Source organism: Callithrix jacchus, chromosome 10 (genome assembly GCF_049354715.1).
Source record: "Callithrix jacchus isolate 240 chromosome 10, calJac240_pri, whole genome shotgun sequence".
Lineage (NCBI taxonomy): Eukaryota > Metazoa > Chordata > Mammalia > Primates > Cebidae > Callithrix > Callithrix jacchus.
This window is the reverse complement of record NC_133511.1, coordinates 20,772,619-20,788,757: the sequence shown is the minus strand read 5'-3', so window position 1 is coordinate 20,788,757 and position 16,139 is coordinate 20,772,619. Positions and strand designations below refer to the sequence as shown.

Below are 16,139 nucleotides of genomic sequence, written 5' to 3'. Positions count from 1 at the left end.
GTGGCTTTTTGCTTTCTCTCGTTTGTGGATGTCCCCGCTTGAAATCCAGGTGGACAGTGACAGGAATCATTTGCATATGCTAAATTGGCCAGCAGAGATCCACGTTCTTCTCTGTTATTCTAGGTGGGAGTTGGGGGCTCTATTCGAGGGGTGTCTGGGAAGGGCTTTCATGGGACTTTCCCACCCGAGCTTCTCTAAGGAAGTCACCAAGGCCACTCCAGGTGCCTGCACAGGTGGTGTCTCTGCAGACATCAATCGATTTGGAGGTTTCTCTGAAAATGAAGCAGCAGCTCTTGAGCAAACAGAATTGGGGCTGAAGTGGGGTGAAGATTATTAATTAAAGGCTTTAGTGAACTGGGGGTTTGTAGTGTGTTTGCACCCCCCACAGGGTATGCCTATGTGGCTACAGTTATTGCAAGCCAGGACCATGAGAAACTTCTCTCTCCAGTTTTTCTGAGCTGTGCACGTGCGTGTGTGTGTGTGTGTGTGTGTGTGTGTCTACCAGTGTTTATGAGGGAACTAGGAATGTAAATGTACTTTAAGTTTAAAAGCGGATAGACATGTTGAGGAGACAGCTTACGATAGCTCTTGTACACATAAAATTTGGCCCAGTAAAGTATTTTACAAGCTATTTGCAAGGCAGGGAGAGCTGTGCATCCCTGTGGCACTGTAGAGAGACAAACAGCAGAACCAGTAGATCTGGGGAAGTCTTCCCTAGACTGAAGATCTCCAGCTTCTCCATTTCCCCGTGAAGGATAGAGAAGGTCTCACCTTGACTTTTCCATAGCTTCCTTTGGGGATGAGAATCTTGTAGCCGTTCACCTCCACTGAGAGCTCCTTCACCCAGGAGACGGCTGAACCCCCGCGGTGTTCATTCTTGGCCTCCACACTGAAGAAAGGAAGGCTGGAAGTCTGCAAACACTGTCGGGCCAGCAAGTAGGCACAGGAGCCTTGGAAGTGGAAGAGGAAGCCGTCAAAAGTGTGGTAGTGCGGCTCCCCAAACACCACACACGTGCTGGTCTCCACAGCGCTGCAGTAGAAGAATTTGCCTTTGGGTTCGCACACCTCGTAGGGGCTACAAGAAGCCTCCTGGCAGTAGATCTCGTTATTGAAATCCAGACAGCGGCACTTGATGGTGCAGTTCAAGTCATCCCAAAACACCTCCCCTCGCCGAAGGAACTGTCCTGGGGAATAATGACATTAGAGCCAACATTTACTGAGCATTTACCCTCTGTGCCAGGCATTGGGCTAAATGCTTTACTTCCATTACACCATTTAATCCACGTAAGAACCCTGTTAGGGAGGCACAGTCACCCTCATTTGAGGAATGAGGAAACTGAGGCTTAAGAGAAGTTGAGTAATGCATCCAAGATCACTCAGCAACTCCGTGGTAAAGCCAGGATTCCAAGCCGAGTCTGTCTGAATCCAGTCTAAGCTCTTGGTGTTATTATCTCCATGGCCGGTGAGCAAACTCACATTCAAGGAAAACCACATTATCATTTATCCAGGGAAAGGGAATGACACTTGGAAGTCATTTCCTGCCTCTCTTTCCGAAAGAAGACCCAGTTTGCCCAGGTTACTAGGCAACACTCATTGTTTGTTTGCTAATTTGTTCATTCATTCAACAGACATTTGCTGGGGGCCCAGTATGTGCTGGAAAAGGTCAATAGCACTAATCAGGAGTCAGACGCATGAGTATAAATCCCAAGCACCCCAGGAAGATTCTGGAAAGCACTGACTACTTTCTTGGCACATTTATAAAGGCTCATGAATCCTGCAGACGCTGCTTAGGCAGGATTTACGCCTATACAAATGGTCTTCTTTCCTACTCTAGGGCCCTGCCTGAGTCCAGGGCTCCTCTCTGTCTATGCTCTGGACAGAATTTCTTGACAAATTCTAGGTCAGGAAGAGAATGAGGAAGGAGGCGGGGAATGGTTTGAAGGAATGTGATAATTTTAAAAACACGATTGTTTCTTTGGTAGACACGCAATCTTTAAAATCATTTCTCTAAATAAATGACCTCCCCCACCAAAAAACTTTGAAATGTTCTGGTTGCTATCATCAACCTTTAATTGAAATAGAAACATCTCTGGGCGGGGGGCTATGATCTAGTCCTTGCTTGGGGGTCGGGGTCAAGAGAAGTGGGCAGCAGTCATAAATCTGCAGTCAATTTCCAAGACTACTGACTCAACTTGCACATGTCTGTTTTCCTAACCCGTAAAATGTGGATACTGCTATTTACTCATCCCTGTCTCACAGGGAACAGTGATGCTATAAAAAAGTTGACACAGGTTGATAGAAGCAGAAGCACTTGTAAAACGAGAAATTCTGAAAAGGCAAGTATCAAAGACACAGCATTAAGAAATGTAAATTACATCTCGAGTTTTTATAAAACTGACTATCTAGTAAATAGCACAAGGCTGCAAGGTTAACCCAAGTGGAGGGCGCAGGTACATTGGTAACAGTATTGACTCCATGTGCCCAGCAAGAACAATGATGTTTCAACAGGCAATTACGTTTTATACCTGTTGAAAATAGGGTCAAAAAATGAGAGAATAGATTTAGTCACATTCCCATTAGGTCATAGGCATCAGCCCTGAAAACAGACCCTCAGTCCTCAGCACTCCTTGGCACTAATTCAGGGCTGTATGTACTGTGACAGCCTCCACTCAGCATCATTTCCAGTCCCTGCTTTCTCAGGCTTTCAATAAATGAATGGAAAATACCTTTGAATAGAAGAGGTTTGGACCAAAAGGTAGACTCTTTGAGATAATTTTGTTTGTGGAATGATGATATAATAAACCAGCTCTATGGAACACTTCCCTTTCTAAACCCCAGGCCAAATCCCAGTCTCATTAGATTGAAATATGTCCAGAGGCACATAAAAATGCATAGCAGTCTGTATAAGGATATTGAATTTGTCCCATATATGAAACCCAAACCTATAACTCAGGAGGAAAAGAATGAAGTGGAAGTGGCGACTGTGTACACAGCTGGCATCTGACCAACTCCACAGCTCTGCAAGCCAATGTTTTCCATTATCACAGCATTTCATTCTCAGGACTCAGGTGAGAGGCTGTCACTGGGCACTCAGGTTGCATGGCCACAGCCAGTCATCTCTGTGATGCTTGGACAAAGGGAAGAGGTATCTGGGCAAGAGCCTGCAACTTATCAGGCTCCTGGTCCAGGCTATACAGGGAGTAGACAGGCTTTAAGTGATGCTGTTTACAATCTGGAGGAGGGTACAATATCAAATCCTAACGAGCTCTGGAACTAGATTATTTCCTATCCAGTTAATACCAGCTTAGCTGCAAAACATTTATTTGTTATTTTGAAAATTGGGGATTTTACAGAGTTCACAGAGGCTAGGGCCCAGGCAGGCCATCTTCGCACATGACCTACCTTAGAGCGAAGGCACTAATCAGAGCACAGGGAACAGGGCAGAGGGCACAGGTATGTCAGACCATGTGAATGTGTTTTTTCTGTATATTAAACACATTGAGGCTGGGTTCAGTGGATCACACGTTTAATCCCAGTGCTTTGGAAGGCTGAGACGGGAGGATGGTTTGAGGCCACGAGTTCAAGACCAGCCTGGGCAATATACTGAGCCTCCATCTCTACAAAAAATATTTGGCTGAGCATGGTGGTGGTGCTTGTAGTCCTAGTTCCTCAGGAGACTGAGGTGGGAAGATCACTCGAGCCCAAGAGTTTGAAGTTTGAAGTTACAGTGAACTATGATAACGACACTGTTCTCCAGCCAGTCTGGGCAACAGAGACTCACTCTGTCTCTCAAAAGAAAAATGACAACAGCAACAAATTGAAGCTGAGCCCAGAGAGAAGCCTGAGGCCTCCCAGGGCTGCAATGACAGACAGTCCAAGCTTCTACCTGAGGGGTAAAGGCACCTCCTCATTCCTATCCAAAACTTCCTCGGAGGTCTGGAAACACACTTCCTACAGTGTTCATCTGTGCTTCCACAGCACCCCACATGCATGTCTATCATAATATGTCTTAGGCTGTGTCATCATTGTTCCCATGGCTGTCTCCTCTACCATAGTAATGTCATGGGCAGCTAGAGAAGCTTTAAGTCTAGCACATAACAGAGTGGCTGGCATTTCAATGGGGCTCTTAAAATGTTTTTTAGAGAGATGTGATGGCTCGTTGAATGGCTGGGTGACTTGAGGGATGGGTTGGTGTATGGGTAAGTAGATAGATTGGTGGGTAGGTGGATGGATGTGTGGGTGAATGGGTGGAATGGATAAATGGATGGATGGGTAGTGGATGAGTGGGTGAATGGGTAAATGGATGGGTGGGTGGGTAGATGGACTAATGAATAGATACATTATTTCCTGCTTCTAGTTTCTATAGCCTCTCCTCCTGGAAGTAGAAATAATATCAGAAATACTGTTTTCTAAATATTTTTGGACACATAAAAGCAGAAATCCATAAACCAGGATGTTTCTCGGAAAGTCCAGGGTGATTTTGCACATCTGAAGGGGTTCAATAGTTTAGGAAAACCTCCAAACTTTGGGTGCTCAATGTAAAGGCCATCCATCAAGGTTCAGCTACAGCATATTCACAGAGACCTAAAGCCAGCTTTGATTCTCCTCAAATCCCTGCAGGTTTGGCTAATGCTGGGAAGATTTTAGGAGAAGTTACTATGAAGACTTCTGTTACTTTTTGTTTCTTTCCTTTTTCTAATCATACTGGGAAGTAGTGATTTACCGTCATAGGAACTTGGCAATACTCCAACTGCACCTACTCCTGTGGATCTACAAAGTGCAGATGGCAGAGGGAGAATAAGCATGAGCAGAAAAATGTAAAGGGGGCAACAACAACAACGAAAATAATGTTAAACAGGAGGGCTCCCTTCTGTCCCTCTGGCCGAGAAATCACTCAAGATCCTGGTCCATTTCGGAGTCATTCAGAACTGATAGCTGTGTGCACATCCCAGAAAAGGACTTCCAAAGCTGTGAGGTAGTGAATGCAGGGTTTCAGCTCCTGGTATGATGAACGTGCATGCTAAAATTACCTTGATCTCCATTACCCGGTTGAGAGATGTCAAGAGAGTAAGGCATCAGGAATGAGTCCGCCCCCGTGGCTTAAAAGCTTGCCTGTCAATCTACACCAAACAAACCTTGCTTTGCCAGAGACAGAGGAAAAGCTTTACCCCTGGAGGTGCAGCCATTGGCTGGGTCAATTTCCTTTCCGTCAACTTTAAATGCCCAGCGGCCTGGAACATTGACGTTTGTAGTCTCCTGGATATTCACAATCTCAGGGGTTCTTGACCCCGGGAGGCTGAAAAAATTGGTGAGGTTTCCACCATTAAATCCTGCCTGCAGCACAAAAGGAAGACAAGATTTTTGAGTACAAAAGTCCCCCATGGGTTAACTGGCCCGACTACCTTATTTTTAGAATCCAGCACATCTGAAATCAAGAGCCCTCTTTTCCTGGAGTCATTAAGGCCAGAGGTCCAGATGAGACAGGACTGCCTAGTTCCTTTCAGAGCCGAATCAGGGTGCTAAACGTGAGCAGGACTAGCCTCGTAGTCCACCTTCAAGATCAGACGTGAGTCTCTAATTAAAAGCTAGTGGCAGGATTCCCTCCAGGATGCTGAGCCACAGAAGCAGAGTCTACAGACCCAGAAACATGCAGGGGAGAGGGTAAAGTGGAGAGCCACCTACCTGTGCCATCACTCCACCAAGACCTGTCAGGGGGTCGCCGCCACTCGCTGTCCCCGTGGTCCAGTTGATTTCGTAATAATTGAAGAGGGTGAACGTATAGGAGCCATCAGACACCAGGACGGCCTGGAAGGTGTTCACCTACAGGATGGGAATGCTCAGTCTCATAATTTGCGTTCCCCAGGAGGCCCTGGCCCCAAGGAGGTCCACCCCTCAGCCTGCGCCCTCCCCACCCACAGGCAGCTCAGAGCTGCTCTGCAGCCAGGCCCTCCAGCTCTGACTCCTCTCTGAATTTGTTCTCGCCTCAAGTGGGGAAAGCAAGACATGTGGGATTGTGCATCTAAAAGAGAAATTGCCTGAGATAAACCCAGAGTCTGACTCAGCGCCCACTTACATCTCTCACTTGTTATCAGACAGAAATTCAGAGGCCCGGCTAAGCATGTGATAACATGAAACCACCTATAGATGGCAGCATGAGAATAAACTACAGGAAAGACCAAATCTGGGACTGGGATGCAAGCTCTAGTTCCCCTTGGAGGGTGGATTGGAAGACGGAGCAGACACCAGTCCCTGTGATTAAAGCGACCATGTGAATTGCGCTCTCTCCCTTCTCGGAAAAAAACATTAATCTTGACGAGGTGTCTCCCCTTTTAAAGATGGAAGTGGGAAAGTGATTTTTAAAAAGCGCTTTGTGGGGAGAAGTTACTCCTTTAACTGAGCATTTGTGCATCACTTTAATTCTGCAAAGTCCTCAACATTTGTCTGTACCCCTGACCAATGCAAAGATGGGTGATCGTATTGGCCCAACGCCTATCTTATAGCTAGGAAAACAAGGGACTACGGGAAATGAGTTGCTGGAAATTTCACAGTGACCCAGCAACAGAAAACGGGATTTGAGCCAGAGTTCCAGTGTGTCTCTCAGAGCACTGTCATTCCATGCTGTCTTCATTTGAAACTTTTTAGGATAGAGAGGTTATTTAAATTCAAATGAAGCTTGTAAACGGTTTTCAGAAATAAGCTGTAGCAAACCCTGTCCTTTATATTTTCCTCTTGCTAATCCTTACCCCTTGTCACAGGTTTTCAGGAAATTCAATAGAACTAAGAGTTAAAAGGAGAGGCTGCATTGACCTTTTTCTATTCAAACCTAGCACTTTTCCCAGCTGCCTGACACCATCCCGGTTAACATTCTGTCTGATGCAGAGGAAGACCCAAATCCTTATCCTGTGTAATCAAACTGGGGTAGAGGATCTTGGAAGCCCCAAATCTCCCCATTCTAGATGATCCGAGAAAGGGAGGCAAGCTCCGAGTAAGAAGAGCCCTTTTTGTAAAGAACTTTTCTTCCCACACTCTGCTGGCCACAGCTGATGGCGTTTGTGATAGACTTGCTCAGCTATATGCCTTCAGTCTCTGGCCCCGTTCTACAGAAGAGGAAAGTGGAACACAGAGACAAGTTAGCAGTCAGCTCAAGATTGCTGTAAGGTCACAGCAAGCTCCTGTTCAAGGGACAGGTGCAAAGTCAAGGTCATGCGAGGACTAAAGCTAGAGCCTCCTTCAGACCAGGATTCTCCTACAGAAGTGAATTCCTTCTCCCAAAATGAAGCTGGAAATATCTTTGTTCCAAGCAGTTCTCAAGAGCAATCCATTTCCAACCCCTGAAGTCACCTCTAAACCAACCACCCATTCCAGTGACACGCCAGTGGCTGACCACCACCTGCACGCACCCAGGCTCACTCTCACATTTTCCTACGCTACAGAACTCTTCAACATTCATTCTAAGATTCTTCTGGATAAAAACTCTTTTTTGCTTCTGAGGACTTCAGCGATACCCAGGAGGAGGCAGCTGAAGAAAGAAGAGCCTGGGGTTTGGAGTTGGGAGCCCTTGGTTTGAACCCCTGCTCTGCCTCCTAGGAGGTTTGAATCCTTTTTCTTGTCACTTGAACAAAGATACTTGACCTCTCTGAGCCTGTTCCCTCCCATTCAAATCAGAGGTAGTCCTCGTCAGGGAACATTTTGGGGAGAATTAAATGATATGCAAAAATAGTCTTCAGTACCCGACACATTGTGAACCCTCAATAAATATTGGTTTTCCTTTCTTGAAGTAAACATGTTGCCTTTCCTTCCCTTATGTTGGCCTCACACAAGATGTTTTTTTTTGCTTTTAAAAGATCTCTCAAGCCCAGTGTTTAGCTGGCCTGATGATATGTGTTTCTATATAAAAGAGGAAACGTGGAATAACAGGATGAAAGAGGCGGGGCCAATTTCAAAGATGGGGATGGATGGACACTTCTGCAGCCCCAGAGAACTGCATCATCTTTTTTCTCCAAGGAGCTCAAAGCGCTTAGATGTTGCTTCATTCATCCTCATAGAAAGAATTCTCACCTAGTTCAAAAATTTACTGCAAAGTACAAGCCAGAAAGTATCTAAGTTATCTTGCCGTTTTTATCGCCAATGGAAGTTTTTTTGAAAAAGCGGTGGTCAGCATTTGACGGGCATTTCTTTTCTTCCCCCCACAACACTAAAATTTATAGATTGCTGGCATCCTGCATTCTAATGCTGGAAGATGTGAGGCTTAAAGGACATAAAACATCACCCGAGGAGTCGTTAGCAATCCATAACGTGACAGAGGGAAATGTATGCTTCTTTAGAGGTTATTTCTAGCCAATGCATCCGCTGTTTAAACTTGTGTCTTTCTGTTCTACAGAACCTCTTAGCGATAAAGTGCTTCTTGATGCTCTGGCTAGAAGGTGCTAAAACATAATGTGTTCATGGTGTTACAGCTGTGAACTGCAAGGCCAGCACTTTTCCACCTCTCTCTAACTCAGTGGTTTCTGTTCCACCCCTAAATAATTGACTCGTTGCCAAGGAAATTGGAAAACAGATGGAATTGGAAATAATCCTAAGTAAGTGGAGGGCAGATTTTTGAGTGTCTTTGCTTACTAGAAATTATGCAATTGAAGAAGTGTCTGTACTTCGAAACTCTCCACTGGCAAAGTCACCCAAACAAGCTGCAGGCTTTTGTGAAAACTGCTTTCTGGCCCTTTATGCAGAAAGTCGATTATCTCTGCGATAATGCCAGTGATAATCTTTCTTATTTGACTCTTATTTGACTGCTTATTTGGGATTCCAGAGCAGATGTTGAAACTTTGTTCACAAAACGCTTTAACTGCCCACTCTAATCAACATCAAATATGAATAACTTCAGCCCTGGTCACAATTAAAAAAATGTCACAGCATAATGAAATGAGCCAGATCATCTCCGCCCAAACTTGGGACCCTATTTTTCTCTTCCAACCAGGTGCTACTGGGGAGGAAATTAGGAGTGGAAAGAGGCCTTTGTACCTCTGGCAAGAGAAAAGGACCTTTGGGTCCCTAGATGGGTCCCTACGCATGTGGCTGGGAACGGGTCTCAGTGCCTCAATCACTCTCCTGCGAAACAGGAATGCCACTGACAGCAGGAAAGTTTCTGAGGGGTTCTTTTTAGACATTAGTAATGATTTGTGATAGGAGTGACATATCTTCTGAAATATTACGGCTGACTGGGCTGGTTAGCTATGATAGTTCCCTCTGTTTCCTGCAAAGTAGGTAGCAAGACTCATTAGTTTAACTCAAGGGAACTGACACTCCTTAGCTCTAATAATTAGACTCCTTCACGGTAGCGAAGACGGACAAGAATTAGATGTCAGGTTATGAAGTGGAAAGCGGAAAATTTGAATTATTACAGGTGTGGTGCTGCTGCCTCCATAAAACGTGACTTCCTCCCATGTCACAATGAAAACCCAAGTGGCAGAGAAGGTTGCCATGTCTTTGAAGTACTTCCTGATGTCCTTGGTGGCTCTTTTCAAGATGACAGGGTCCGTGGTCTCTCTGTAATAGATCTCGCCTCGAATTCCATTGTGCACGTCTGCCCAAAATGGAGCAATGAAGGCCCTCCCATCCGTCAGGGGAAAGGATTCTGGCGTGAACTGGCTCACTAGCACATTGAAGGAAACAACTCCGTTGTTATTGACCTATGAAAATAAGAGAGGTTTTGCACTGTGGATCTGAAGCCATACCAACCTCAGAGTCACAAACCAAGACAGACATTCGCCTAATTGTATGAATGAAACAACTTTTAAGCTACTGAATTAGAACCCCCCAAACACCAGCTTCCATTGCTCAAACTAAAAGGTTCATTTACTTCCAGACAAACTCATTGGTTTTCTTTCACGTTCGATTTGTAACCAGCTTCAGTTCTTACTAATCATCAGTCTCATTTTCATGTTTCCTGTCCTGTCTCTATTTACACTTATCAAATGCTCCTGAGTTGTGCTTATGTTGTGAGTGTGTGTACTGCAGGTGAGATGTGCCTGTGTGTGTACTGAGGGGTGTGTGTTTATGTGTACTGGGGGCGAGGTGTGTAAGTGTGTGTGTGTATTGGGGTGAGGTGTGAGTGTGTGTACTGGAGTGTGTGTGCATGTACTGGAATGGGCTTTTTGTGTGTACTCTGGGGTGGGGAGTTTGTGTGTATGTACTGGGTATGGTGTGTGTGTATACTGGGATGTGTATGTGTGTGTTTGTGTCCTGGGTGAGGGGGTGTATACTGGGGTGGGGGGTGTATGTGTGTACTGGGGGTGGTGGGTGTGTGTGTTTACTGAGGTGGGACATATGTGTATGTGCTGGGGTGTATGTGTGTGTGTGTGTATTGGGGTGTGTGTGAACTGGGATAGGCAGTGTGTGTATACTGAAGTGGGTATGTATCTATGTGTACACTGGGGTGGGGTATGTGTGCTTACTGAGGTGGGATGTATAGGTGTGTACTGGGGTGGTGTGTATGTGTGCGTATATACTGAGATGGGTGTGTACGTGTGTATACTGGGGGTGGCGTGTGGGTGTGTGTACTGGGAATGGTGTGTTTGTGTGCTGGGCCAGACAGGGAGTAACATGGGTAAGAAAGACAGATTCAGGGTCACTAACACAAAAGAAACAGGAAATATAAATAAGCGTGGAAGTAAAGTTAAATTTGAAAATTGAGGTGCCCTATGTTAGACCTTGCTTCCTATTTTATGACCGAAGAAGAGTGTCAGAGAAAGAGAAATCAAACACTCCTTCATCCAGCTCCAGTATCTGATGAACAATATCCTGCTCTGGGTGGGACATTTAAAAGACCTCCGCTGACGTCACAATCACTCCCATGCTCAGAGCAGGGGCAAGGTTAAGACGTACAGATGCCCAGTTCCATTCCAGTCCATGTGGTGTGATAGTGTCTGTACAATCGCTGCATAAAAATTGAGGCATGACTATTTTACATTGTTTATGTAAGTGACTATCTTACGGTGATTTCTTCATGACTTGTAAATGGCTGAGTACGCTAATTAAATAGAAAACCTTACTGGAAATCACAGGCCAAGGTATATCCTCAGTTTACACAGGACCGCTGCCTGAATTTGCAGCTCTGCACATTGGTAGATAAACTGCTTTAACCCCATGGTTTATATGGCTTTAGCAGCAGAAGTGCCTGCAATGGGAACTGCAATTCTTGGATATAGAAAACCTGGAGATCATTTTCCTATACATTCCAATCGTATGTTAAATTCCTGTTACCCAGTAACATTATGGACATTCACAGTGGCCCAAATTTCAGAGGCAAGTTATCAAGACCTGGGCCAAAGGTAGGTCTTCATATTCGGAAGCAAGGCTTTGGGTTTGGAAGAGAAGCAGGAGACTGAGCTACAAAGACATTAAGAGCCTATTGTCTTCCAATAATAGGGAAAAACCCAGAGGCTTGAAGAAAACTGCACTACTCAAAGTGTTGGAAACGCAAGGAACAATTTACCCTCAAATAAGTCTGCCTCAAACTAAGGACCCTCCTTTTGCAAGAACAAGAAAACATTCTTCAGACTCCATATCGCATAGTGCAATAGAGAGGAAAAACTAGCTTACTGGGCTTCTAGTACGGAAGCCCTCACTCCCTTATTGCCAAAATCAGGTCGACACCTCCCCAAACGTACAACCAGCTATTACAAACACAGACTAGGGAGGCCCTGCCGTGAGTAAAGCATAAAAGGCATTTCAGGATGCCAGAGTGAAGTGTTCGCTAGGGAACAATAGGTGTAATTAAAACACACAGACTGGCAGAAGAAGCTGGTGATGACTCACATGTGTCTTGATTATATCCTATGGGTAAGATCAGTGGTTCTCAAACTTTTGAGGGCATCAGAACCACTTGGAGGACTTAATAAAACACAGATTACTGGCCCCTCCTCTCAAAGTTTCTGACTCAGTAGGTCTGAGGTGGGACCTGAGAAAAGACATTGCTAATGAGTGCCCGTGCGACCCTGCTTCCCTGCTTCTGCAGGTTCGGGGACCACTGCTTAGGTAATGGAATAGGAAACTCCTTTCTAGTAGGAATCGTCCCTGAGCCATAAATTAAAAGTTGGGGAAGTGAGAGGTCCCAGATACAGAGATGGCCAGAGGTGAACATGCTTACAGTTGCATTCTTCCTCCAAGGATGTGATATAATCTGTACATGCCTCACCCAGTTCTTTAAGGCCAAGAATTAAGCCGGGCTTGGCTGCTCTGAGTCCTTCTCTTCATGTGCAACAGTTTTGCTAGCAGCAAACCCAAAGATCCAAAAAAATAAAAACAAAAATCTGAGAACATAGGTCCCTGGGAGAGCTCTGATCACAAACAGGACCATTTCTTAGTGCGGGTTGGATGATGGGACCCTCTGGCCATTCTACAGACCCATTGAGGGTGGGCAACTCTGCAAACAACTTTGATGTGATAGTTGATTACCCATCTCCTATGTTCCAGCTCTGCTTCAGATTGGTAGGAAGCCCAAGAACAGCAGATGCCTAAACTTTTCACACCCCCGGAAGAAAAAGAAAAATAATATTGCTCCTACTGTGGTTCACTGTATCTTTTTATCTCTTTGAGTGGCGGAAATAATGTTCATGGCATTGGGGCTTCTGCTTCACTTCTGTGTTTAATCACCCACAAAAGCAATTTATTGCCCTGTATACTCGTCTACTGTGAACATTAGCCATTAAATATACCTTTGACTTTCTTAATCATAAAACCTATCAGCTCATGAAATCTCAGAACTTGTCGTTTTGGCTGCCAATAAATCCTCCCTTCCCAGAGCTCTGGAAGAGGATACTTAAAATGCTTTTCTTAATGACAAACAAAAGAGAGGGCCAGAGAGCAACAGCTGGGCTGCTTCTCCACTTACATAGACAGTGCGGTAAGGAACGCCAAAGAAGAAAACTGGGATGGCCAACTTAATCTCAGATGAGCTTCCATCGTCTACTTTAGGGGTTTTGGTGTCATTCTGCCAAAATGGATACATGAGCTCCCTGGGCTGAGCTGTCAAAAGAGATGATGGTTAAGAGATGGCATCTCCCTCTTCCGTTTGGTAAGCTACATGCCTCCTACCTACCAAAGCCAGCTTCTTTCAGTAAGGCTTGCAAGCGGAATGAAAGTCATACTGCCTTCTCATTCATCCTAGACCTGGGTCATACACAGTGCAATATCTTCTGCCTCTCGGAAGTGGATGAATGGGAGTGAGACTGTTTCTCCACAGGAGAAAGCACTTTGTGCATGTTCTTGCACTTTCAAGCATCTTGGTGATATCTATGGTTGCAACTGGCTGGAAATTTGTGAAATTTCCCTGGAGCCTGGAGCTCTCTGCGTACTGAGAGGTGGCCTCAGGTCTGGTATGGCCACAGTTTTGAAGCTCCCTTCTAGCTCAAGAATTCCACTATCATGTCTTTTCCTGAAAGGAGTTCCCTCCCTCTTGCCACACAGTTGGAGAAAATCCCAGATCCCAGAAGGAAACAAACAACAGTGGGAACTGGGACAAAAGTGAGAGGAGAGGATTCGTAGTAATTGGCCTGTGAATGACCTTGATTGAGGGCTGGCCCTGCAAGGGGCTCTTTGCCCAACTCCTTTTTACAAAAGACAGATATGAGATCCTCCAGGGCCAGGGGGTTGGGTCCTTGAGAACTCTTTGGAGAGGAGTTGCAGGGCTCTCTGACTGGTCCTCCTGGTCACCAGAGAGCCATCGCATCATACAAACACACACTGTACCCCACGCTGACAGGGTCACCCCATCTCCTGGCAGCCCTGGCTTGCTGCTCCCATGTTTCCCATCCATACTGTTTGTTACAAGGTAAGGCTCAGTTTTGTGGGAGAAATGAGACAAGCTCCCTGGGGTCTGCATCATTGAGGATCCAGTCCAATAGCTCTGTGAAATAATCTACATTTTGGGTATCACTTTTCTCTGCCTCTGTCCTTTCTTCTCTTGAATAAATATAAAACAATAGGACATTATCATTCTCTCCCTTTTTCCCTTTTTTTATAGGGCAATGGCAAGTCCATTCTGGGCATCAGCCACAGTTCTTGAGGTTCCTACTTGCTGCCATGAGATGCCAACGCCCCTTTCTCATGTCAGGCTTTCTCCTCGGGAAAGTCCCTGCTCTGCGCTGATGGAAGCGATAGGCTGGAGAGCAACTGGCCAAGGACTGACTTTGCTCCTTTGGGAGGCTTTTAGTGAACCGACAACAGCTCATGTAAAAGAGAGTGCAAAGGGGCCAGAAAGCAGCCCCGTTGCACCAGGCCAAGCGCCAGCTCTCCAGTTCTGAAGCAGGGAGCAAGAGTTCTGCCTCAACAGAGAGCTAATCTCTTTCCTGGGGCTGACATCCGGGGAGAGCAGGGAAACTAGTCAGGTTATTAGTGTATATATGCATTGTCATCCAAACCCCAGAAGTTGTTGAGAAGCCACCCAAATTTGAGCCCGTAGGAGGCGCTGTGTCGGATCATAGGCGCTCTCTGCCCATAGGATGTATTTAATGTTACAATGAGCAGAGGAAAAGGGGTCATCTAACATTTCTATTTACATAATAGCAACAAATTAAAAATTCCTGGAAGGTAGGAATTTAAAATATATACTTATAAGCTCTACTATAGTATTATACGCAGGTTTTTATTTCTCTAGTTAACAGTAACAAATTAAGTCCTGGCATGGATTTATCCTTCATGGGGAACTTTTTAGGAGTCGTGTCCAAGTATGAACAAGGGCTCAAATTCACACTGAATTATAATAATTTTTATGAAAAGATGAACTGATAGTTTGGTTTGCACTGATTGGCCAATCTGCCTAGGGAATGGAAAGCCCATAATACCCGATGGAGGAGACAGAAAACCATGGCCAGCAAGAATGACCCTAACTTCCTCTTCTGCTGCAAAGGTGAGGCAGTTTGCAAGATTCTTCTCTTCGCAGATAATCCTAATTCGTTCACAATTTTGAGTAGGAAAAAATGGACAGTTAAATATTTTTAATTTTAAGAAGGATATAGACAAGAATATCTAATATAGTAAATAATAGATACTTGTCAAATGAAAAAGAGGGTGCTAAATACAAAGGCCTAGGTTTAAAATACAGTAATTAACCCTGCTTGCCCTAAGCTGAGAATTTCACAATAAACATAGCTATGTTTCCAGGATTTTTTTTTTTCCATCAATAAGATATACTTTCTCAGAGCTCGGGTAGGAAGTTGAAGTCATTGGCACTCTTTCATTCTTGTGGTGTTTCACACTGTGAAATTGCGCTTGAAATTTCACACTGTGCTTTAACTGTTCAAATTCACCAACTTGGGAAAAATATTAGGGCTGCACAGGGGCTTGATGTGTTCATCTCAGACTTGTACTCATGTGCCACTTGAATTAAGCAAACTCGCAAAATAAAGAAAGGTGCCTTAGAATTTTAGCCATAAAAAGTTAAAATCTATGTAGACTGCCCCATCTTTGTCTAAAGTCCAAAACAACAGTAGAAAAGTATATGTGGCCTTTCACTTATCCAAGGCAGTGCTACGCAGAGAAAAAGAAGGAATCGCTGAGGGGAATAATTGTCTTATTTCACTTGCAGTTTTAGATTTGGGGGCCGTGTAAAAGGTCACTGATACACAAACCACTACATCAATGCCATTGTAATTTCCTCATTTTTGGCTAAAATAAGTAAATTATTTAAAGTCTCCAGCACAAATTAAATGCCTTAATGGGAATCAGTGATCAGACATGGGGTGCACATACACCTATCTCATCTACTTTTAATGGAAATAATTTTGCATTATTTTAAAAAATCTACTCCATTATCTTAGGGCAAACTGACATATACAAGTAGTGTTTGAACTTGAATAAGAAAAAAGTGGAATATAAGTAAACCTCATTTAAAGTTAATGAATTTTACCCTTGAGAATAGAATTCAATTACATTTTTCTCTTGTACACACATGCACCTGCCCTTACAATTATGGTTCCAATAAAAGCGTGTCTTTATCAATTCAAGAGCATGCTAACCGAGAGCTTTATGGAATTCTGTAATACTCACCTTGGTGCCGTACAAGTGCAAAGATGAAAGAGATCCAGATTCTAAGGAATGATGAATAATTCATCCTGGAATTTTAAAAAGAAAAAGAAAAAGAA

At 44.5% G+C, this 16,139-nt stretch overlaps 1 protein-coding gene across 3 annotated transcripts in view; it reads right to left on the bottom strand.

Annotated features, from left to right (window-relative positions):
• The window catches only part of TECTA (tectorin alpha), a 79,129-nt gene extending 62,990 nt beyond the window's left edge, over positions 1 to 16,139 (bottom strand). For 2 of the 3 annotated variants that reach the window (XR_013522817.1, XM_078339188.1), the window contains exons 1-2: positions 5,169 to 5,397; positions 772 to 1,184 (exon numbers count right to left, since the gene is read on the bottom strand). Coding sequence is in view for 2 of the 3 variants with exons in the window: in XM_078339188.1 (XP_078195314.1) it covers positions 772 to 1,184; positions 5,169 to 5,382 (627 nt within the window). In the remaining variant the exon portion in view is untranslated. Of the gene's footprint in view, positions 1 to 771; positions 1,185 to 5,168; positions 5,398 to 5,682; positions 5,821 to 9,398; positions 9,687 to 12,889; positions 13,024 to 16,044 lie in introns of those variants that run through there. The other variant, XM_035264887.3, reaches the window with a different exon arrangement.